Below are 25,011 nucleotides of genomic sequence, written 5' to 3'. Positions count from 1 at the left end.
TTACGCATGTTTTTGGCCCAACTCCACTTGACTTTGACCGCGCTGCAAGGTACGTTTCGCAGGCGATTTGTTCTCCTTATTGCTGGAGATGGAATCCAATGGTTGTGGTGTGGCATCAACTTCAACGCCCGTTATTTGAAGTTCCAACTGTGGTTTTGGCGGTTCTTCTAGCTCCTCCTCGTCCTCCTCCTTAAGCTCATGCCTTTTTACTGTACCTCCTCCACTCTTGGCCTCAATGCCAATGCCACCTTCGCTATTCAAGGACATCTTGCGATTTTGCATTATACGCAAGCGTTGCGCATCATAGGCTTTGAATTTGGGCAGAGCGTCATCAATGAAGTTGTCGGGCACGCGTTTTTGCGAGACGCGTATCTTGCCTACATACATAACCTCAAAAAAGTGCGTGTGATTTGGTGAAATATCTGCCAGCAGCGATAGATTGCTTTGTGCCGACGTGGACGTAGGAATGTTTACAGTACCCGATGAGTTGCTTAGCCCATGAGTATAAGATTTTGATGATTTCATATGGGAGCTAGCTAGATTAGGACTAGCATCATGTTGGGTATTGCGCAGCGCTTCGCTCATCTTTAAATTTGTCGCCGGCGTGGCATGTATGCCATTCAGTGAACCATGGGTGCTGCCACCAGCTGCAGCAATCAACGTTTGGGGTATGCTGCCCACTGATCCACCGAGCGTGTGCGCCGGATCACGCATCTGATGCATCAGCTCCGCCATCTGAAAGAACGCACAAAAACAACTTTTAGCTTTTAGTTTCAAGCTTTAAAGATTTAGTTTGTCGGCTGCAGGCAAACATGCGGTAAGGTCAATAAAAAGTTCAAGCAGATCAAAATTAAACAGCCCAAGAACTCCCACCACAACTCTACTTTCAGTTAAGGGAATTAATGATTGCTTTTTGTGCTTTAGTCCTAACCAGTTTCCAGTATTTACGAAATAAAAGAGCTTATATCTGTTTTTATGGATGTAGTTCTAGAAAGTTTTAGGGATAAAATGGTTAAGTAAACAGGTATGAAACAGAGTATATATATATTCCTTAATGGGACGACAAACTGAGTCGATTAAGCCATGTCCATCTATCCGTCAAATTGTAAATATCTACTCATGTATACTTTACGGAACAAGAGTTAATCTTTTTTTCGAGCATTCAGTCATTAACCAAAGCTTAAATACCGTAAAATCTGGAGTCTTCAGATTGGTATTTAAACTTTGGTTAATATATATATATATATATATATCTTAATACACAATATACATGAAATTTAATAAGTAAACTTTTATTTATTTTTATTTTATATATATATATATATATATATATATAATCCGACATAATTCTCTCTCTCGGAGATTTGTATAAAGAGACATATTAAGTAGCTATTGAGGACAACGCAATGCCCCGAATATAAAAGAATCAGTATTATTATTATTATTTTTACTGAAAATTTCTATAATTTTATTCTATCAGTTGACATAAATAGGAATAAGTTCTAAGAAATTCTTGACAAATTTAACTTTTTAAAATTAATATATACAATCTAAAAATTTTAATTTAATTCTCATATGATATTGTTAGTATTTAATTTATAGCTGTAGTAAAAAAGTGCAGAGATTGATAGTGCTAAGTACAATATACTCAGTATTCGAACTTTATCACGTTCACTATTCATGTGCAGACATCGAGTCTGCCTTTCCTCCCAAATATCTAAGCAATGCATCATAGTGGGAGCAGCAAACGAATGAATGAATCTTCCAATCCGAACAGCTGTTCACTACGCGTTGCTGAGGGACCAAGGTACAGAGCAACAGTGAGAGCTAGAGAGAGACTGAGATAGAGAGAGAGAACACTTCTTATTTCTACTCTCTGATCTGTTAGCCGGGCTGTAGTCCAATTGTGCGGCATTGAAAAGCTGCCAAGGAATCAAAGACAAAACAAAAAGTTGCAGATGTCAAAGTCCAATGTCAGTGTATAGTGCAGTTGTCTAGAAGATGCACTCTGTTTGTTCGAGACACATCAACTGCAATAAAAACCAATTGTCATTTATCAGCACTTTTGGGCAAAATAGTGTACAAATACACACAATTAAATTGCGCTACTTCTTTGGCATTCAAATTGAGAGAAATATATATAGTATTCAAGCTGATCAGCCACTGGTCGAGTGATCATGACGTCATTTGTGCAGACAATACAAATTGACAAATTTCTGAATATTCTGCCAGATGTGTATATATATATATATATATATATATATATATACATATATATATAAATATATTCATATACATATACTTGTTTTTTTATACCATGAGCCCATTGAAAATGAGAAAACAGGGTATAATAGTTTTGTGAAAATGTATGTAACATGAGGAGTGGAAAGCTCCATAAAGTACATATATTCTTGATCAAATAATAAGCAGAGTCGATTTAATCATGTAGGCATAAATTGGACACTGCTGCTGGGCCGACTCAGTACAATCTTGATACATTTTATGTTGAAGAGGCCTTATAAATCACCAATACTCTTAAATGGGGTGTTCAAACGACATCTCTAAACTCAAAACAGTTGTATTAATAAAAGCGTTAAGCCATCTTTCGTTGTATTTATGACTTTAATAAGGGCCTTGGCGGAAAAGTATGCAGCATATTGACAGCTCAACCTACCTCTATTTATCTATAGGGTGATGTATCTCCTTAGCATATAGAAATATTTATGCAATGATGACCCCTATTAATAAATACAATGCCCAAAAACGATTAATTGAATGAAATTGATTGCAAAATCTGGAAGCAACTCGATCGACTGACAATAAAAAAAAACGTGAACTTGAAACTTCTGAATGAAATAAAATGAGTGTAAAAAACTTAAGCTCTATTCGGGAGTAATCAACTAGGGTACCAGAAATCAAACGAACAGTTCACCTCAGCACCGTCACTTCTAGCTGAGAAAATAAAAACAAGTAAAAAAGGTAAAGTCGGGGTCCCGATTAGGAGACTTCCTAAATATTGTCCATAGTTTGTATGTAGCTTTAAAAACAAGTAAGATAGCTTTAGTCGGTGTACCCGACTAGGAGATACTCTAATCCCAGTCCTTTCTAAGTTTTTTAATATTTTCAATGGTTTGTATTGAGTATTAAAAAAACAACAAATAAAAAACTGACACTACGACACCAAGGTTCGAACCAATATTGCCTACGCAATGCGCATCAACTCTATCAACACTTAAAATAATAATAAAAAGGGATCCCCGCTTGAGAACCCAGAACTTCCCGACAACGAGCGCCTCCTCTACCAACACCGCTACCACATTTCTGTTACGATAAATAGCAAATCTGAACTTAAGCAGCATTTGACAATTCACAATTCAATCGCAATTTCCATTCTTCAAATAGAGAAGAATACACATGTAAAAATGTGTCCGCTTGCGTCTAAATATTCTATTGGAGTAATTGTCAGCTTAGTAAAAATGCAAACTTGTTCACATATTAGCTCTCTTTTCAACTGAACTTAAATTTAAAGAATTAGGGTACATTTGGAGCCGGTATCCAATTAAGAACAAATATCAAAATTGTACGAAATATATGGTATTGTATATTGTATTATTTGAGTAGAAAAAAATTCACGAATTTGAATGTATGTGTAGGAAATTATTATTTAACGGACTTTAATTACATTTTCATGATCTACATTGGAATAATTGTTAGTTTAGTAAAAATGGAAACTCTTTCACATATTGTCTATATTGTAATTTAATGTAAATTTATTGTTATCAAACACAATATTCTATAAGGTGAGCATGAAACTAACTGCAAAATTTGGATACTGTAGCTCCAAAGACGTACGAAATATAATCTCCAATATTAAAACAGGTATAATTGTCGGTTATTTGAAACATATGTATATAGGGAAGCATAAAAAAAATGTTTTTGCTCTAGTTCCTATAGGTTCTGAGATTGACACGATCATACATATGTATAGACGGACAATTCAGCTCGTCGTCCTGTTTAAGAATATTTATACTTTTTTATACATTATGATCTTATTTCCCACATTCATTGGGTTCAGGGTATCAACATAATTGAATTGTTAAATTGCGGTATTCAATCAATGAACACGTCCTTTTTTTTTACGGTCAAAACATCTATATATCTATATATTAAATGTATGTTACTGTATTATTATTATTGTATTATTTGCAAAGCATTTGCATGAATTCAAGTCAACGTCACGTTCGTATAGTGTTTTGTGGGCACATTTGAGCTGCATTTATTTATATTTATCAAAAGTTATGTATTTGCCAGCGACTGTAAAGTTCTTACTTGTGTCAATTTAACATTTTTGGAAGATACAAACTAAGGAGTATATCATAAAGAGCGGATCTTACTTAGCTAGTCGATGTGTACATTACTATATATTTTAAATTGCATGTGGAAAATTATAAAAATATTTGACGTGACAATAATTGAAATATTCTGTAATTAAATAATATAATTGAATTTAATACGCTACTCTTACGTTCGGTCTAAACTATAATTTTCATCATCATTTTTTTATTTTGTACCCATTGAAAATGGGAATAGTATAATAGTTTTGTAAGAGGCAGAAGGGGCCGTAGCAGACCCTAGAAAGTATATGTGTTCTGGATTAGGACGGCAAGCCGAGTCGACCTAGCCATGTTCGTCTGTCCATGCGTATGAATGTTGAGAAATTTAAAATATATATTTTTGTATATCATACGCAGTATGAGTTTATAATTTGTTTCGACGAGTCATCCTATTTCCATTTTGTATATTTTGGATTCGGAAATCTCCCTCTCTTCACCACAAATTTGTAAAAAAAAACTGTTTTCAAAAATTATTCAAGCGCAGTCGCTGCGTGAACCATGCATTAAGCAGAACGCATGATTATGCATGCGTGAGGGTAGCTCCTAGTCCAGCAGTCTCGATAGGAAAACATTACTTGTTTATAATGCATACATTCTTAAGGAATCAAAATGCGGGGCAAAGTTGAATAAAAAATTGTTATTGGGGAGTCTCAATTAAATTGAACACAAATGCATTTCGAAAAGATTCTAATTTTTAATGTGTATGTAAGCCACTACTAAACACTGTAATTAGTTGAACTGCTGAGTAAAAGTAGAGAGCAAGGGCTGAATGCAAAAGCGGGACAATGAGTTACATAAAGTAAACACAAAAAACAAGTATGAATGTTACGTAATACCGGTTATTTTCTATATGTCACGCACCCAAAGGGGCGAACAAATTGTATTCGATATGTTGAGTTTCCAGCTTTGATTTTTAAGAATATATAGATGCGGGTTGTCAACCTGAGTATATATTCCAAATGTCTCTAACACCATGAGTGTTTAAAACATAACAAAATTTGTCTAACACACTATATATGTCAGATCCGATAAGTTACTGCCCCCTAGAGGCGGATATATAATTATCGATCATATGTGAAGCATCTTATCAGTATATTTTGACATTCCAGCTCTAATGGCTGAAGATATATATGCTGTATATATTCCAAATTTCAAGTATTTTTGATTTTTAATTTCATCTTTATTTTTATCTTATAAGCGAACCCACGATTGTACAAAGTTTAAATCACTAGATTTAATACCGGCGAAATAATTTGCAGTTTTACGGAAAAGTAGAAGAGAGCATTGAACAAAACCAATATACTCCTTTACAAAGTATAAAAATGCATAGTTAAAAAACAAAAAGAAAAAAATTAATTTATTAAAAAAAGCAAGTGCAAAACTTAAAGAGTTATAACAAATTAATATAAAACAGCAAACAATAAATAACAATCAAATCTACTCAAGGCACACAAAATTGTAATTGAAATCAATTTAAACTGTCGGCAAATATAGAGCCGGAAAATACTCCACTGGAAATCTTTTACATACGGTACGGCTCTTATTCAGCACTGATGCATCACTGACAGAGGCCGTCAGGATTGTGTCGCGATGAAATGGCACCGTAAACATCTTCTATTATGTCAGTTGTAGTTATGTTGTATACTTTTTGTTGTTTTTATGGTTGTTGTCGCAGTTACAAAACTTACTGTTGGCGCGGATACAGCAGAGCGCCGTTGCAACTTTGATAATCACAATCTAAAATTTTCCACTTTCTTGCACTTGTTTTGAATTGCGCATCACAAGGTTTTACTGGATGCCATTATGGAATAGTATGTTTTCAATTTTCACTTAGGCTTTCCCTTTATGGCTTTTGTTTGAGAAATTTTATAGACAGTTCAATAAAAACTTTATTTAGTGTTGATATGAGCTGACATTTATATTGACTGATTATTGTAAATTTTTATTTTAAAATAATTTAATGTTGTCGCATTGTAATATATTTTTATAAAATTTATATAATGCATGTATTAACTTATATTTGTTGTATTCACTTTAGAAAATCATAATACAAAGATTATTACGTCTATCTTATATATGTATATAAACACATGTATATATGTATATATAAATATGTGAATAATTAATTGTTTTTAGCCTCGGTTCCAAATAAAAAACAATAATAATAATTATGATTTAAATGAAAAATAACCAAACCACATAAACAACTTGAGCGAACGTTTTATATATATATCGATAGTGACTTTGCAACCCAGATACAACAAATATGATTATTTTTATTATATGATTCGAAAGCTCACAAACAAAGCGCAAATCACTTCAAAATACAGCTGCTATAGAACCTATAGAATGAGAGTTATATCTAGAAATGTGTTCCAAAATAAATTGTTCACAATTATTGCGTATATATGTATTTATGTACATTGTATATAAAGGTTATTCCCATAAGCCTCATTTTTTAATTTATGACAAATACAATGCAAATTGTACTAAAAATATCTAATCGATAAGTGAACAATAAACATTTTTGTTGAACGCAGCTGTAGCTGTTTTATTTGCTACTGTTTCATTTGAATTTTATCTAATTGTCGCGTTAATTCCTTTGCTTGATTTGAGAATTGAGCTGTTTGCGCTACTCATTGACAGGCAACTAATTTGAGGTATTTGGGACAACACAAATACAATAGAGTTACTTTCAGTGCTTTATGTAAGAATCGAATAAAATTTAAGCTGCGTATAGCTAAACAAAATTATAATAGGTCAACGTTTTGTGTATTATAAGATGTGAATTTGTCAAACCAATATATGCAGCAAGTAAATATCTTAAAAATCACAATTTTTAAATATTTATTAAACTTGTTATTTTGAACACAATTGTGTATTGAATATAATACACTTTCAATTTAACTCAATTAGTGGTTTATTATTATTATTTAAAATTTTATTTTCATGACTCAACGATTTTGTATTATTTTATTATTATATCACTTTTTTCTACTTTCAATTGATATGTGTTTCTCTTCTGTTTAAAGGCATTTCAATGAACAAAATAGTGTAGATAAAATTAAAGAATTCCAACAGAGCATATATATATATATATATATATATATATATGTACATACGCTCAATTTGAGCTATATATGTAAACACATATACATAGACATATATATATACATATAGATGTATATTTAGAAGTGAAATTTAATTTGGATTTTATCTGACACGTTTTATTAACTAATTTATTTATATATTTTCTTATTTTTCCTATTCTTCAAAATTATTGTTTAAATTGAATTTCGTAATATTTTGTTTGTTAATACTTTTTATACGTGTTCTTCTCGATAGCTGTCGCTGCCTTAAGCAAAGCGCGCGCGCGATTCAATTGCGGCCAGACAACTGACAAGCGGCAACAGATCTACATCCACAAGTCTCCTAAGCCAATTGACTACCCGAGTATTGCTGACGAGCAACAACAATAACAATAACAATCAAACACCTGCGCATGCGAAATCGAAGCAGCAGAGCAAAGCACTTGAAAAGTTTCTCAATGACTGCACACTGGAAACGTGGAGAGAGTAAGAGTATGTGAAAAGAGAGATGACGAACACAATGGAGAGAGAGAGAATGGTGAGCGAGAAACTGTGTGCATGAGTGTCAAAGTGCGAGCAGGAAACACGGCGTATGTGCAATCTGTATAAATTGTTCAATAGAAAAAAAGACAACAAATGTATCTATTAGTGAAATGACATTGCTAAGGGGCAAGACTTCATATTTTAAGTTCATGAAAAGAAACAGAGAGCGAGAATGTACGAAAACAATTAACGATAGTTATAGTTAATTATTGAATAAATGACTCTCACAGACAGATATGAATAAAGTATTTATAAATAATTGACTGCAAGCTTTTGAAAAATAGCTATTTTATTGAGAAATGATATTATGAAAAAAATTTAAAAAAAGCTGATGAAGTCCCCCAAACCCCATCAACACTCCTTTAGCTTATGTCACTCTTTGAAAAATATATGCCAACAAAATAATTATCGTTGATAAATGAAGATTTTTCAAAAATTTAGACAGTTGAGAAGAATTATAGAAAAAGACCTCGAATATACCTAATCTAGTTTTAACACTTTCATATTAAAATATTTCGAATAATGAGGCTGTTGTAATTATTCTTAATTAATGCACCTTATTGTACCGTGTTACTTTAGCAAATTTAATTTAATATAAAGAAATAAAAAAAAACGAAAGGAACAATATATATTTTAGCTTATCATTTAGACTTCTTAATGCAGAACAAGTAAAGCGCAGTAAAATGTATTCATCAATCAAATCGAAAACAGTGGAATATACGAGTGGATATACGATATATCAATTTTACGATGATTATTCACATTATCCAACTAGTTATCTTCAACATTGTTTATTTTTAGAAATCATAAAATTTATTTAACACAAATTTAAGAAAAACCCGAAAACATCCCCTAAAAGTGGTCAAAAAATCTTAAATAATAATATAAACTTAGTCAGCCAAGAATAGTGAAAACCAGGGAAAAAGTAGGTTAATTGGAACATAAAGTCACATACAAATGACATAGATAGAAATTAATATGCAACCATATGCAAGAATAGATTAGGTCAACAGTATGTCAATAATCAAATTATTAAGTTTCCAGCTACGAAAATTAAGGAGTTAATGATGTTTCCGATTAGAAAATCACCCTATGAGTCTCGATATGTGTTATAAAACTCTACAGTAACGTAATTGCCGATTTTTGGGGCAAAGACTTCAAAACTATGGAAATAAGTGGTATTTGTGACGACCCAAAAATAGAGAATTTCAACAATATCTCAAAATCAAAATTTTAAGTTTGTAGCTTTAAGCCTTGAGAATATATAGAGTTTTTCGGTTTGCCACGCTTATATGGGCGTAGATACATAATATATATATTGTTAGATTTAGGTTGTATCCACGAGCATACATTCGGAGATTCAACTATCAAACCCCAATAGTGTTCAAAATATAACATAATTTGTATAATACACTATACTTTCAGATTTGATTTGCCACGCTCTTAGTAGACAATAACAAAAAATCTTAACACTTCATAAGATGAGGAGATTCAAAATATGGGAGTTAAGTTTCTGCCGTCGCCTTATTAAGATTCAGCAAAAAGGATTTAACAGTTTTTGTACCGCATTACGCCTAACGCAGTCGGTAGCGCCGGATTCAAACATTCTTACTTTTTATACCCTGATCCCATTAAAAATGGGAAATCAGGGTATAATGGTTTTGTGCAAATGTATGTAACAGGCAGAAGGCGGCATGGCAGACCCCATAAAGTATATATATTCTTGATCAGCCGAGTCGATTGAGCCCTGTCCGTCTGTCTGTCTGTCTGTCCGTATGTGTGAACGCGTGGATCTTAGCATCTATAAGAGCTAGAGACTTGAAATTTTTTTTGTAGGTCCGTGTATAGCACGCGCAGGTCAAGTTTGTTTCAAATATTCGATAACTATTCGCATTTAATTGTTATCGAATAAAAACATTATTAAAATGCAGTAAATAAATTATATCTCGAACGTCTTAAGAGCTAGAGCCTCCAAATTTTGTATTTAGTCTTATGTATATTTTATGAAATTTTGATTTTTGTTGGATTTTGGATACCGGCTCCAAATTCCCCCAAATTCGTAGAATTTAAGTTTAGTTGGAACTATGTCAAGGCGTTTGCATCTCAACCAAGCCAATAGGATATGTAGATCATATGCTGAAAATTTCATTAAAATCCATTAAGTAAAACAGAAGTTATTAAACAAAACGTTTGGCCAATTTGCAAAAGCACATGTCAGCAGCGCCACGCGCACCCATTTTTCCTATTCTTTTCTATTCCAAGAATTGAAATTGCGATTGAATTGGCTGAATTATTAGCTGCTACTTATGTTCAAATTTGCAACAGCTTGCGTAAAGAGGGAAGTGGCTGCGTTGGTAGAGGCGCCGTTCGTATGCAGCTTGGTCCGGGTTTGAGACCAGTGGAGATGAAAGGTTTTTTATTGATTTATTTTTTTTTTAGTTATGAAGTGGCGGTGTTGATAGAGTTTGTGCACGTTGCGCAAAAGATCCGGGTTCGAAACCTGGTCTCGCAATGTCGATTTTTATTTGTTTTCTTTTTTTTTTAATACTCGATACAAACTACGGAAAATATTAAAACTCAAAGGACTGGGATCAGGGTATCTCCTAGTCGGGCACCCCGATTAGAGCTTTCTTACTTGTTTAATATTATAATGGGCGCTGATTCCAGAAATTGATTTGATCGCTAAATATATAAATAATAAATATATATATCTATACATATTTATATATATATATATATACGTATATATATACATATATATATATATATATATATATGTATTTATATATATAAGTTATATACATATATAATCTGATAGATTAGTTACTTAAATCTAGTATCTGTTATGCAAAACAAGGAATGGCTTTTTCTAATTTCAGTTTGACATTCCTACAATGTTTTTGTCAAGCAAAATATTGTTAAACTCAGCAAATGCTTAATTTATTTGCGGTTCAGGCTCTCTCTCTTTTACAATTTTCCAATATTTTAGTCTCTTATGTTCTCATGTTTCATGCTCGAATGATGATTGACAATTGTTTGCATGACTTTGTGTAATATAATCACAATCTCATTAATCAGACACGGTAATGACTTTCGCAGTAACAACTAGATAAGTAGAAGTACTTATAAAATTAAGTTAAGGTTTTAAATTGTTTCTTTCCAAAGTAAATTAAAAAGAGTCTCCTTTAAGATCTTTGCAATGCATTTAACTTGCTCTCAAAATTAGGAAATTTATTTCCAAGTTTTTTAAACATTTTTATACCGCTGTACATGTCGGGGAGGAGGGCAACCCACAAATTACGTAACCACATAGTAAAAAGAACTTAAGGGAAAATTGAAAGCAAAACTTACCTCTTCAACAGTGTCGCATTCGAATAAATAGATGTGCAGTAACGGATCTTTGGGATCCTTTAATAAGTAGACCAGCCCGGTGATGGGTCCTTGGAATTCCATAAAGTTCTGCTGCTCAGCATCTGCAGCTTGCAGCTGCTGCTGTTGCTGCATCTGATAAACGGCCGCAGTGCTGGACGAGAGCGAGCCGTAGGAAGTTGATGTGGTTAACGATGTACGCGAACCATTTTCGGCCAATGAGCCTGCAACAACAGCTGACACGCTTCCAGATGTGAAAGTTGAGGTTGCGCCAGAAGTTCCACCATTGCCAGCTGCGGCCTGGACAACGTTCGATTTAAGCTGAACGAAACAATTGCCGATGTTTTTCGCCTGCGGCTTGTGAATGACGCGACACATGCCAACGATATGCTTTAATGGATGGCCAAATTGTAGCTCAAAGTCCGAGTTATACGCTTCCAGTATGCCATGCTCAATACCAACTGAAAGCTGCAAAGACATTTTATTGATAAGCATAACAGACACAATAGAAACTTAATGAAATAGTTCGAGGAGAACTTTATCTCAAATATATTTTGGGTTTTGACCTCAGTCGACATCAGTCGATGCGCTTGGGAAAACATTCATTCACGGTCAAAACGTTGCTCGTCCAAAAATTTTGGAAGATCTAGTTTTTCCCGAATTGCACCATATATATAAATATATATTTTTACAAATTAATAGAGAAGGTAAACACTAACTTAATCGTTAAATTAGGTGAGTTAGTTTTAAAAACAAGAGACTGTTCGACTAGAAGATATCTTAAACCCTGCAAAGAGCTCATATTCCAATCATTCTACGCCCATTTTATACACACATTTATATATGTGACGCTGCTTGCCACTGTCCAAACGTTTTGCTTTATAACTTCTGTGTGACTTACCGGATTTCAATGATGTGAATTTTAGCACATCATCTTTATATTTTATTGAATATTTGTCAATTTAGAAAAATCCAAAATCTTTTTTATAATGAATATGTTTAATTAAAATTCAATTCAACGAATTTGGGGAAAATCAAAAATTTATAAAATATACATCATAGTATATGCCTTTGGAAGCTCCAAAGACTTACGAGATTTAATTTTAGCAAAGAATTTCAATAACGCTTTTATTTATTATTATTTATAGTTTTCGAATATCTGAAACAAACTTGCTTTATAGGGAGCTTTAATAAATAATAAGTTTCTAGCTATTATAGGTTCTGAGATCAGATCGACACGTTCATACTTATGGACGAATAGGCAGACAAACGGGTATGGCTAAATTAACACAGCTCGTCATCCTGATTAATAATATATATATTTTAAATTGTGTGAATATGTGTCTTACTGTCTGCTTTAATTAACTTAACTTGAGAATGTATAAGATATAAGGAAGAGTAGAAATTAGTGAATCTTGAATGTATATTTAAAATTGTATCATCTACGTATGATACAATTAACAAACAATGTAATTGTAAAGTTTTCAATGATTATACTTTGAGTTGAAATGTTAGATTGGACTGAAGGAGACCTCGTCTTGTTAAGTCTTGTTATCACACAATATTTTTCACTGATATACCAAATATAAAATTTTACAACAGTATTCCAGCCTGAATATCATCGATATTTTAAGATATTTCTCTACTCCCAGTTTTGCTATATAGGCATTTCACAAAGAATCTATAAGTACAATACTTTTGTGAAACGGCTGTAACTTACAGAACGATGCGTGCCAAACACAAAAGTATACATTCTTGATCACCAACGAGCTGAGTCGATCTAGACATATCCGTACTTCCCTGTCAAGAGGTTATCATTTTCTTACGATAACTCATCCTAAGTAATCGGTGTTGGTAGATTTGATGCGAGTAATTTTTGTATTTATAAAAAATTATATAATTTATTAATCTGCGACAACTATCTAAACACCTAATTTTTACCTTTATTACAATTGTCACGTTTGACGAACAACTGTCAAGAACATTGATAAAATATTGATTTTAAAGATTGATGAATTTCAAATGCTATTTAATTTTTAAAACAATTAGCTGGGTGCGAAAGCTATCATTTTTGCAACGAAAAGTGAGCTAAGGGCACTACTGTGTAACGTTACGCATACTTCGCGTTAGTCTGCAGAGAGTCACTGACGATGGTGAAGTATAAAACAGACACTCGACCCAGAGAGATGAAACAGAGCATGGTGATGCAGCACAAGTGACGAATCGACCTAAAGCGGATGAGCAGTGCAACTAGAGTGACTTTTGTCGCGCATAAAAAAAAAAAACAAAGCAAGAAATCCAAGAAGAAAAAACAGAAAATAAAATAAAATACACAATATAAAGTCTATTTTGCAGGCAAGCGAAACAAGCAAATTATTGATTTTTTTGCACGTTCAAAGCAACTTCCTGACTGCGTACAACGGAAAGCGGCTCACAAAGCAACTCAGAGTAAGTTCTTCGATAAGTAAGAGGTTGTGTAAAAGGGATAGAATTAGGGGTTGCATTAACTACCTGAAACAGTGTTTGCATAACAAAGGGTTCTGACAAAGGGCTAAAGAATCGAATGAAGATCTAACAAGTTCGTTTAAGATGTTAGATCATTAGTTATACTTTAAGCACAATATTATTTTATATATAAAATATGATTTATGTATGAATATATAATTCGTTAAATTATTTTATTTAACCAAACATAAATCCGTACCCAATGGATCCTTAATATAGAAATGTAATAAGCAAATAAATAGCTTCGTAGATAGATAGATGATTTATATATCACTAAAAGCCATTATATACATATACCTCGTGCATATCAATAAATCAATTCTAATCGAGGTTCCATTAAGAGATAACCTGAACCATGCGCAGAACTACTATTTCAAACATTATACACTTCTTTTATAGCCAAAAAATGACACACGCATTTACGTACTGCGCAGTTTATACAGTTGCTTAAATTAGGAATTGAAAACTGAAAACTTTTGTTGTCAATGAAATTTTTCATACTGTAACAATGATTTTCAAATGGATGTATGTGTCAAAGTTTCTACTATTTGAAATAAATTATTTGATAAATTTAAGGGTAATAGGGATGCTATCAAAAGCCGAATCGTATTCGAAATCTTTTTAAGTCTCGTGTTCAAATGACCTGAAAGTTATGTTAAAAAAAAACAACATTTATTTCACTTATAAAATAATTAATTTCCTTTAAAGCACTAAAATTTCAAATCGACGGCATCATACTTCAACACGAACCAAAGAGCTTTTTCAATAATTAATATTTGTGCTCTTGTCTTATCCCAATGAACAGACCCAATAATTTATCGTTATATTTGTAGATGAGATCAACAGAGGCATCAACCTGCAAAATTGAGAAAGATATGGGTGTCTTGCGATCTTCTTACAAAAGGTGCAACAGTAACTTAGCTGTCAACTTTGAGTGTTTCACACTCAAAATCTGAGCAATATATAGGTTTTTCAGGTTACCCACACTTCCAAGAGGCGTATATGAATATATTTTGCTGAGTAATTAGAGGAAGTCAACAGTAAGACAGTTGTTATATTTTGAGTTTCAATCTGTAAATATATCTCTAATTATCCTTAATATCTATATTTTTAATTTTTACCGAAAGTTTTCTACTCGAGTATTACTAAAATATTAATAAGAATTAAACAGCTGTACCAATTTTGTATTGTATATTATATATTTATTAATATAAATTAAACATTTTAGAATCAAGTTAAAGTTTATTCCAATCAGATTTATTATAGTTAGTAAGTTTCTTTTTATGCATTTCATCAATCTAAGAAAAGTTTATTAAACATATTTATTTATTTATAGACTGCAATACTCTTGAGCCAAAACGTTAAAGAACTATGTAATCAATTTCAATGCTCAAATTGCTCACCAATATGTAAAGTAAATATTTATTAACTAACAGTTACTTACACACACACAAATTGTATGATTGTGTATTCTTTGTGACAAAACTTTATTTGTTTGGCGATTGGAACGTCGCTAAAGTTGACATAATAATTTGATATTGGGGAGTGAGAGTCTTTTGTTTGTAGGTGGGCTCGCAAAGCTCGCGTCGCATTTGTACGACAGTCTCACAGAAGGCTTGTTATAGTTTCCCTACGCTATTTAACTATTTAACGAAGAGCAAACATGTCAGTTTACCTACTTTTTTACACTGTCTATCTCTATCAATCTAACTTATTTTGTGTGTACATTTGCTAAATATAACAGTAGAGAAAGCTTTAACACTCCATAGATATATGTATAATATAATATAGAATACTAAGCAAAAGATCAAACTTTAGTAATTATGTATACAAGAAAATATGCAGAGTCTAGTTTACCAAATTACAAAACAATAAGGAACAGCAAAAGAGCGAAATTACTTATGCGTGCTAATGAAAAGTATATATTTATTAGGAGACTACAACGTATAATTCATTTTATTTCAAATTATCATTATTGGTATTTTTAAATTATATTATTTGATTAAATTATTATCCAAAAAAAAAATAATTCTAAAGTATTTAATAAATAGACATAATCCAAATTTTTAAAAGCTAGTTCGCTATTATCTAAAAAAAGAGGCCACAATTAATGAAAACTCGCATCATACACAAATCATCATACACAAAGTAACATCATACATCAGGAACATCATACACAAAGTAAATGCAAGAAAATTTAAAGTTGCCATCATTTTCCCCTAAAGGAACCCCAACTAAATGCCATGATCAGGCAAAGTAAAGTTACCATTAATAAAAATTTCAAACAACCAAATAGCCACTCTCTAGGCAGGGTGAAATATCTTCACAGTCTTTAATCAACAATTGCCCGGACGATGGTAGCAAGAGCACGTAAAAAGGATTTATATTAATATTTCGAAAAGGCACCTAACGATACACATGAAACCGAAACTTGGATAAAAGCTCAGGTAAATTGGGCAAGATAATTAATCCTCAAAGACAGTTGCGCCAAGACTTTTACATAGCTTTCAGCCTTCTATGTCCGCAAGTTGTTGAATGGAATTTAATTATGCGATGTTACTCTCTGGAATGGACTATAGCAGACCCTAGAAAAAACCTTGAGCATCGTTAGCTAACACACCCAAACACACACATGCATCTGATGGGCAACTAATTACAAGTTTTGCTAAAATTAATTTCGAGCTTCAAATAATATTAGCCATGGGACACCAAAGCGAGACTGAAATAGCCCATTCTATTTGTGCATAAGTGGAACAGAGATGGCGATAGAGGACAATCGACAGCTTGGCGCTGCACGTGCAGCATGGCCAGCCAGATGATATCTGCATGCATCGATATATAGTATATATATGTACACACATATATATTCAGTTACAACCCTCACATATGGTCCATATATTCTTTATTATTATATTCTTAATCATCAGCTGTTATAGTAAGATAATATATTGTGGCAGTGGATTCGTCTATTTCGGGATAACGTTGTTGTCCGGCTAATTAGCCAAAAGGCTCCTACTGTCACTGTGATTTTCACCTCACTGGCTTGTGGATCTAACAACAACAATTGTTAATCAGTGTAATGGGGCGCAAAATGATTAATACAATTCATACGCCCACTTTTAGCTGCCTGCACGGCTGTCAGGCTGCCTTAATTGGTTTATTGAGCCGTTATAATTACAAATTGCTTTTAATTGTTTTGGGCAATAGCCGTATTATGGATATGGCCAACAGCAATCGGATTAACACGGCAATGCTTGGAGCGTTCACGGGTATACAGCATGAATAACAATACAATATAGAGAGATGGTGGGGCAAGCAATATGATATAGCTTGATGATTTAAGATTCAAGTGAAGGAATAGTGTCAATGCACATGGAAATGTTGGCCAAGTCTGCTAAGCAAAGAAAGAGAATTTAATTTCGGGCTAGCAGCTAATATAAATATGATAGGTTTTAATACTCGTGCACAGTTCCATATAAATAAGCTCTATTAAAGACTGCTCAGCTAAGAGGTGCTTCGAACAGGTGATATTCCAATATTATATTCTTCTTTTATACATACATACAGAGAACACCACATGTACAACAAAATCGTTATCAAAGAATTACGCTAGGACGCGATAGCATCTTGCGGCTCTTTTCTTCGCAGATTCTATTTAAGTATCTCTTCATTCGGTAATCACACAGACAGACTCTCGCTTTTACATCTCCAACTTCAAATCTGCTCGTAGTTATTTTTATTTACAATTCAAATAATATAACGGGAATTGTTACTTATTACTTTAAAACTCAACAGTATTTATTACGGGGACACAATAAATCTGAAGTCTTCGGCATTTATGTTTAAAAATAAAAAAATTGGTTTTTCCTTATCGATAATAAAGAGTAAAAGAATTAGCGGGAAAATGTATAAGCTCATACTAGGTACTGTATAAAGGCATTATATGTGCAATATTTAAGTCATTAGCCTTTGGGGATTGGACGGACAGATGAACATAACGACATCGACCCACTTATCATCTTGATCAAGACATATATGTATATATATGTACTTTAGCGGGTCTACCACGCTATGAGAGCTAATTAACATACATTTTCATAAAACCATTACACTCTGAATCCCTGAATGATTCAGTCATTACTTAACTTACCTTGGTGTGGCTATCTGTTGATCGAATATCGTTGATGGTCCATGGCAGCATGGATGCCGAATAACGCGGATCTACGGACGCACTGCCGCGATACGTCAGCGTAACGAGTCGAGTTTTCATATTAAATATTTTGTATTTATTTTAACTTGACTGAAAGGTATACTGCGTATACTCTTAATAATTTTTAATGTAAAAGTTCAAATTAAATTCAGCACAATTTTCTGTCAATTACATTTCCTTACATTTTCTTTTTTCTCTTTTTTTACAATTCACTTTACGCTCTGTTGGATTTCCGTTCTAAATATCAAAAGAAAAGTTGCAATTCTGAAGACCGACTCCGATCCAACAACTTAGATGTCACATGTTGAAGCTCGAGTTCCAAGCCTTTGGAAGATGCAGTTTCTTATGTTTTTTTACACACCCAAGATGTATCTATTCTAGAATTCTTATGAAATCAATTGAAGGCCAACAGCAACTTAGTCTTAAAAGATCGAGTTTCTAGCCGTAAAACCTTTTCCTGATTTGTTACGCCTACAGTATATGTGGATATAAAATGGTCGAGGTATCCTTAGCGAGTTAATGTATTCTAAGAGTCTACAGTAATGTAACTGCCAATTTTTTGAGCTAAAGCTCCAAAGCTTTGTGTACAGTTTAATTATGATTCACCAAGTATGTAGTACACAGAGGATGTCAACATTAACTCAATTATCGAATTTTCTTGCTCTTAGACCTTAGATAAAGATATTTCTGTTTGTCCTTATCGGAATAGTATACATATAAGTTAATCAATATAATCAAATTTATACAAATCAATATATATTCAGAAAGATACAGTTTTGCACGCCCGCGGTGGGATTACATACATCTACTATGTATTACTGGCCTTGGGCTACCAACGTGAGTATATATTCAAAATATCAAGTCTGATAATATTAGAGTTTCTCTTATACTAGATATAGAATTCCCACATTTGCCGCGCCACTGGCAAGCGTCTCGCGAAAATATTAACACATCCAAATTTCAGTCTCTAGCTTCAATAGCGGTGAATTGGTTCAGATATGGTCAGACGAATGAACGGGCAAAACGGACATTACACAATACCAATATATTATTTCACTTCGTGAATGAGACTAATAAACATTGTCCATTTTAAGCGTCAGTGCTGGGCGCTCAAATGGGTTCTTGCCAAACGTTAAACAGGACATTGACCACCTGACTGTTCTAGTTAATATATATGTACATATATGTATCCAGTGTATATTGGAGGACAAAAGTGCGGCGCATCAGCAGCGAAGTTTATTATCTTTATTGATTTTTCGGCGTGATACCCTGGACCAGAACATTTTCCAGAGGGTATCATAACTTGGTTAACATAAGAATTGCGAGTTCTATCTCAGCTTGAATTGTTAATGAAATATCCTTATTGGTCAGTTATTTGACTGTTCTGAGTTGAGTAATTTCTGAAGTTAATTTCAATGGCATGTTCAATTGTAAGAATAACGTAAAATGTATAAAGCGAGACCATTGTATTAGTCAATAGTTTAAATATTTTTATATAACTGCATAGTACATAAGGGGTCGGAATAAAAGTATCGAAATTTAGATTTTATTTCTATAGAGGTTCTATAAGTTTCGATACTTAAAAATAAAATGCTCATTCGAGTTGTACGTCAAAAGCGGAGCATTGCTTCTTCTTAGGTTCTTTTCCTTTTTTTTTTTTGTGACGCGGCTACCAGAAATAGCAATGTGCTAGCTAGAGGACGAGAGCCACCACCGCAAGTGGCACAGGCAAAAGAGAACCCAGCACTACACATAGTCACCCCTAAAAAGACGCTCGATAGAAATGTTGGAATTTACTTTTGCATAAACATTTATATATAACTTTCCTATGGTTTCACAGTGTGTTTTTTATTTTACTTTATTACACATACGCAAACATGCACACCCCGATGACACGTTTGTTGGTTTCGAGGAATTTACTACAAACTTAATAGTCAGATAACCGATTTGAGACAAGTTCGCCAAATCGCTGCGAAATAACGTCAAGCACTGAATAGAAAACGGCACGAATTACGGCTCCATTACCCCTGTCAGATGGCCATCGAGAATTTGTCTATGCCGATGTATCAGTCGTCCTTTGTCCTGTGCCCTGGGCGCATGCGTTGAAATTTCTGTACGGCGTTGATGATTATAGCCAAACGCGCCCACAATCAATTAAAAGGATTTGTTGTTTGATTTTACAAATACTCATATTGCCTAAGAGAATGCCAAGTCATTTTAAACAAAAGTAACACTTTCGCCCGCCAAACACATTAATACAAATAAATATAAAGATAGCATTCCAAAGCAAGTACTGCGAGATTATTGGCTGACCGCCACAATCTATCGATTGCGGTTACACAGCTGATCACAAAACTCAATCCCATGCATTCGTAGAAATAGTGTAGGAAAACGGCAAATTACTTATCGATTGTTAGCAGCGTTAATTTTTTAAATGAAACGAAATTATTAAATTGTTTTATTAAGAAATTTACGCATTGCAAGCACAAAATCTTTGTCAGCCTTCATAGACACTGTTAACAATTATGTATTACTATGCCACCACTTAAATCGCTGATCAGCGCTGCTGCCAGCACGTCTTCTTCTTTTATTTATACTAGGCTAGTTTTGGCTTGAAAGCCAAGTTTAGTCTGTGCCAATACGCGGTAAGCAACAGGTGTCTTTTTACTGTTGCTTGCAATCTACGTGATTCGTGGATACGTTGTCGGTGTGCAGCAAAAGAGACTTTCACTACAACTCAAATCCCAAAGGTAGCCAAAAGACAGCACTGACTAACTACAACATTAATGAATGCACTTCGTACTTGTTGTCAAAGAGCTGTTTATAACTGTTGCTGCTGGAGCAGCTTGTAAGCTGTGTATTTTTTACTGCTCCTACGTCTCTGTCTGTTTCGCGTTTTTCACATTCACAAGTTTTTAATATTTAAATTCATATATTGTTAATTTCTCACCAACAAACACAATGAGCCGTCTTTTACTTTTTAACTGAGTGTGAGCGTTTGCAAGAAAATGGCTATAAAAAGATACGGAATAACAACAATAAGATGAAAAAAATGGAGACTTGTCAGCGACGGTTTTGAAAAGTGCCGTTAGTGTGCGAATGGAGTAAATTTAATTTAAATAATGAGGAATTTGCGCTCATAATTGATTTGAGTATCGCAACAGAAAACAGCAACTGCAGAAATGTATTTGCATAATTTACTACACATACACACATGTAAATTTGCTGCGCCTTAGTTGCTATTTACAGTGGAAGCAGCAAGTGGCACTTGTTGCTGTTGCTGTTGCTGTGGCTGTTGCTGTTGTTACACAGCCACAGTTGCATGGTTCATTGTGTACTTAAATGGCCAAGTTAGAATCCACATTCCACAAACAGAACAAGCACAACACAATGCATCAAGTAGGAAGTAGCAATGGCAATCGACCGCAGCACCACGAGCTTCAGCAACAAAATAATCTATTAGTTTGTAAGCAAATTTCAAAATAATTGCACATTCTAGACAATTTAGCCTAGGCACGAAGAAGTGGAAAACTACACTGATGTGCATTATTTGTAATTTGTGCAAACTCACACACGCACACACAGAGATAAAGTCAGACAGAGAGAAGAGCGTTTGCGGGAGACGGTCAGTGCCGACTTCGTCTGCATGTAATTTTTCATGCTATGAAATCATCCCCTGCCCCCACACACACATACTCACACACTTAAGCAATCCATTTGGATTTTATTTTAAGCGTTGTTGACATGACTGCTCGATGTTGGCCCACACATATGTTAATATTCATACATGTCAGTATTCTTATTGAACTAGTTAAATCTATAATCGTGCTGACCTTAATTATCATAACAATAGCCAACAAGAAGAGTATACATGCACACAGACACAAATAACCCGCAGCGCCTAGCTCTAAAACTTGCAGCGAGAAAAGAAGAAGAGTGTGGTAGAATGAGGCCCAAAAGCGAAATGGTCACAACATAATTAGAACGAGCGAAAGGCAAGAAAAGAACGCGCGCGCAGTTTAATGTTGCACAGTGGATTTCGCAGCACAAATAACCGAGATAAATACAAGCCAGCAATCGACTAAATTGAGTGGTTAAGCTTAGTAAAAGGCAATGCATAAACTGGTAAATAAAGGAGTTGAAAACGAGCAGAAATAAATAAGTTATTCAACAACTGAAAAAAGAAATTTAAAAAAAAACTTGTTACAAAATTTATTATTTAGACATGTTTTACCTGTTAGAGGTATTGGTCTATAAGTTTCAATGCCGTGAAATAGACTAGTTAAATAGTTAATAGCGCTCACAAATTTCGCAATATTTTTAAAAGTATAAATGCAAACTGTTAATATATTCCCATTGTCATTTAATCAACATATGGAAATCCCATCGAATTCTAAGGTTCCATAGTTAACCGCTTATATTTCTAAAGAATTCATAAGCACACGTTAGTGCCATTCACATACACATATATACACATTGAAACCATCCGAAACACAGACGCATGCTAAGCCTCTGATCTTGCCACATTCCCAATGCCAATGGCAGCTACAATTGTACGACGAGGTGCGGTGCGATGCGTGAGCTACGAACTGTGAGCTGTAGGGTGTCGTGATAGCACCTGCTGTAGAGGTAACCGGCTCGCGTATTAAAAGCCGAACAGGAAGACATAAAAAGACCAAAAAAGAAAAATTAAAAATAAAAAAGAAACAAATTATAGATAAACTCACAAACCGGTTACTGTGAAAATGAAAGAAAAACTGATACTTGCTTATGGCCTATGTGTTTATTTTCGTGACGTTTGGGTTTTGTTTTCCACAGTTTCAGTTTCCAATGAGCATTCGGTTTTCAATGAAATCAAAGCGTAGAAAGTGAATTACAGCTGCTTTGACACTACGCAAAAAGCCGGGCCAAACGAAAAGTGAAAATCGGAGAGTCGCCAAAAAGCTCTGTTAGTTGCATTCGCATCAGTTGGTGCCATTAGCATTAGCAATATCTTCGGGCTCGTCCGGCTGCTGAACACGAAGCACTTCGTGTAGCCGCAGATGCGTCTGTTACTTCAAACAGCAACAGGCGGATCTGCAGCACCTGGTCTGCAGTCCCATTCGCAGTCTCAATATAATTACAGCAGCATGCGTGAGGACGATATCGAGTTGGCCATTAAGGTGGTAAGTTATCCAACACTTCCATACAATCACGCATACATTTAAGAGTGCAACCGTACAGCTACAAATACAGAATGAGTCTATGACTAATCAGCTACATCCGAGTAAGAGAGAATGATACACCCAAAGAAAAGAGACTTAACAGCGTTTTCAAAGACAGCTTAAATTAGTGCATACCAATTATTGACATGTAAATACATATGCATGTATGTAAATAAGATATGAATTAGATAAGATATATAAGAAGGAGTATGCACCTATAGAACTTATATTAGTATAAGAAATGCAGTAAAATATATCAATAGTCTTCCCATCATGCTATATCAAATAATTAGGTACATTTTTAATATATTTTATATTAGAATCAGACATCTATAATATTTATTGATTGATATAACCTTGCAGAGTTCGATTTAAATTACTAAAACAAATAAATGCGTACAATTAATTGAAGACAAAAAATTAAAAATTTTTTAAATATACTTACATAATATAATAGAACAATATACAGAATTTAGTAAATGTAAAATAAACATAAATGTAATATCTCAACAAACATCTTAAGGCTGAGCCGTCAAATGCCTCCTTTACTTTTTATAAAATCATTAAAAATTCTCAAAAGTTAACAAATAAAACGTTCCTATAGATTGAACATTTAACAAACATATATATATATTTTTCAGGTAATCGTTGGCAATGGAGGTGTAGGCAAATCATCAATGATCCAGCGCTACTGTAAAGGCATCTTTACGAAGGACTACAAGAAAACGATTGGTGTTGATTTTCTAGAACGTCAGATCGAGATAGATGGCGAGGATGTGCGCATCATGCTATGGGACACAGCCGGGCAGGAGGAGTTTGATTGCATAACTAAGGCGTATTATCGAGGTGCCCAAGCCTCGGTTCTGGTCTTTTCCACGACGGACCGCGCCTCCTTCGATGCGATCAAGGAATGGAAACGCAAAGTAGAAAACGAATGCAATGAAATACCAACAGTGATAGTCCAGAACAAAATCGATTTGATCGAGCAGGCTGTGGTGAGTGCGGATGAAGTTGAAACGCTGGCAAAGATGCTCAACTGTCGACTGATACGCACTTCGGTCAAGGAGGACATCAATGTGGCTTCTGTGTTTCGCTATCTGGCCACCAAATGCCACCAGCTAATGACGCAGACCTACGACCAAGTAACTAGCGGTAACAATAGCACTCAGCAGACGTCAACGCATCCGCCCTACAGCAACGCGCCCACCATCAGCGCATTTAGTCCGACCTTCACCAAGTCAAGCAGCGGCACTATTGTCCTCCGTCCTGCCAAAAAGAGCAGTGGCTCGAGTGCGGCTCGAAAGCGGAAAATTGTTCTCAAGAAGTGTGGCATATTGTGAGGGACACATGGAAAGGGGCCTATATCTTTACAGCTGTAGACAATTAATAACTAGAGCATATTTAACGCTTAATTATTTTAGTGCCCCCACAAAATCAAGTTGTAACCATGTGACCAGCCAAGCGTTTGATGCACAGCCATTCGCTAGTCGTGCACAGACTCCGCAACAATCTTAGCTATTGCATGATATGTGCAGTAGAGCGGAAGCGTGGATTTAAGAAGCAGAAGAGTGGCAGCGGGAAGGGAAAGATGTATATGAAAAAGTAAAATAACAACTACACAAATCATTCATTTTAACAAAAACAATCTAGCGTAATGAACTTTCTATACCCTAAATTGTTTAGCAATATTTTTGATT

At 34.2% G+C, this 25,011-nt stretch overlaps 2 protein-coding genes across 11 annotated transcripts in view; one reads left to right on the top strand and one right to left on the bottom strand.

The window, feature by feature from the left end:
- LOC111600867 (TBC1 domain family member 4) overlaps window positions 1-20,418 on the bottom strand; it is a 24,740-nt gene extending 4,322 nt beyond the window's left edge. For 3 of the 9 annotated variants that reach the window (XM_023317189.2, XM_023317191.2, XM_023317192.2), the window contains exons 1-4: window positions 19,982-20,418; window positions 18,051-18,347; window positions 11,378-11,863; window positions 5-735 (exon numbers count right to left, since the gene is read on the bottom strand). In XM_023317189.2, coding sequence (XP_023172957.1) covers window positions 5-735; window positions 11,378-11,863; window positions 18,051-18,170 — 1,337 coding nt within the window. In that variant the 5' untranslated portion in view covers window positions 18,171-18,347; window positions 19,982-20,418. Of the gene's footprint in view, window positions 1-4; window positions 736-1,451; window positions 1,481-5,924; window positions 6,292-7,714; window positions 7,784-11,377; window positions 11,864-18,050; window positions 18,348-19,981 lie in introns of those variants that run through there. The other 6 variants (XM_023317190.2, XM_023317193.2, XM_023317195.2 and 3 more) reach the window with 6 other exon arrangements.
- On the top strand, window positions 7,976-25,011 carry LOC111600869 (ras-related protein Rab-23). Of its 2 annotated transcripts, XM_023317199.2 has the most exons (3): window positions 20,750-20,860; window positions 22,929-23,275; window positions 23,956-25,011. In XM_023317199.2, exons 2-3 carry the CDS (start codon window positions 23,153-23,155, stop codon window positions 24,652-24,654), a joined length of 822 nt encoding a protein of 273 aa, XP_023172967.1. In that variant the 5' UTR covers window positions 20,750-20,860; window positions 22,929-23,152; the 3' UTR covers window positions 24,655-25,011. The 2 variants fall into 2 exon arrangements, with proteins under 2 accessions (XP_023172968.1, XP_023172967.1); XM_023317200.2 differs by lacking the exons at window positions 20,750-20,860; window positions 22,929-23,275 and adding an exon at window positions 7,976-8,021.

Source organism: Drosophila hydei, unplaced genomic scaffold (genome assembly GCF_003285905.1).
Source record: "Drosophila hydei strain 15085-1641.00,03,60 unplaced genomic scaffold, DhydRS2 tig00008139-arrow-pilon, whole genome shotgun sequence".
In the NCBI taxonomy this organism is placed as follows: Eukaryota; Metazoa; Arthropoda; class Insecta; order Diptera; family Drosophilidae; genus Drosophila; species Drosophila hydei.
The sequence above is the reverse complement of the archived record's forward strand: the minus strand, read 5'-3'. Positions and strand labels throughout refer to the sequence as shown.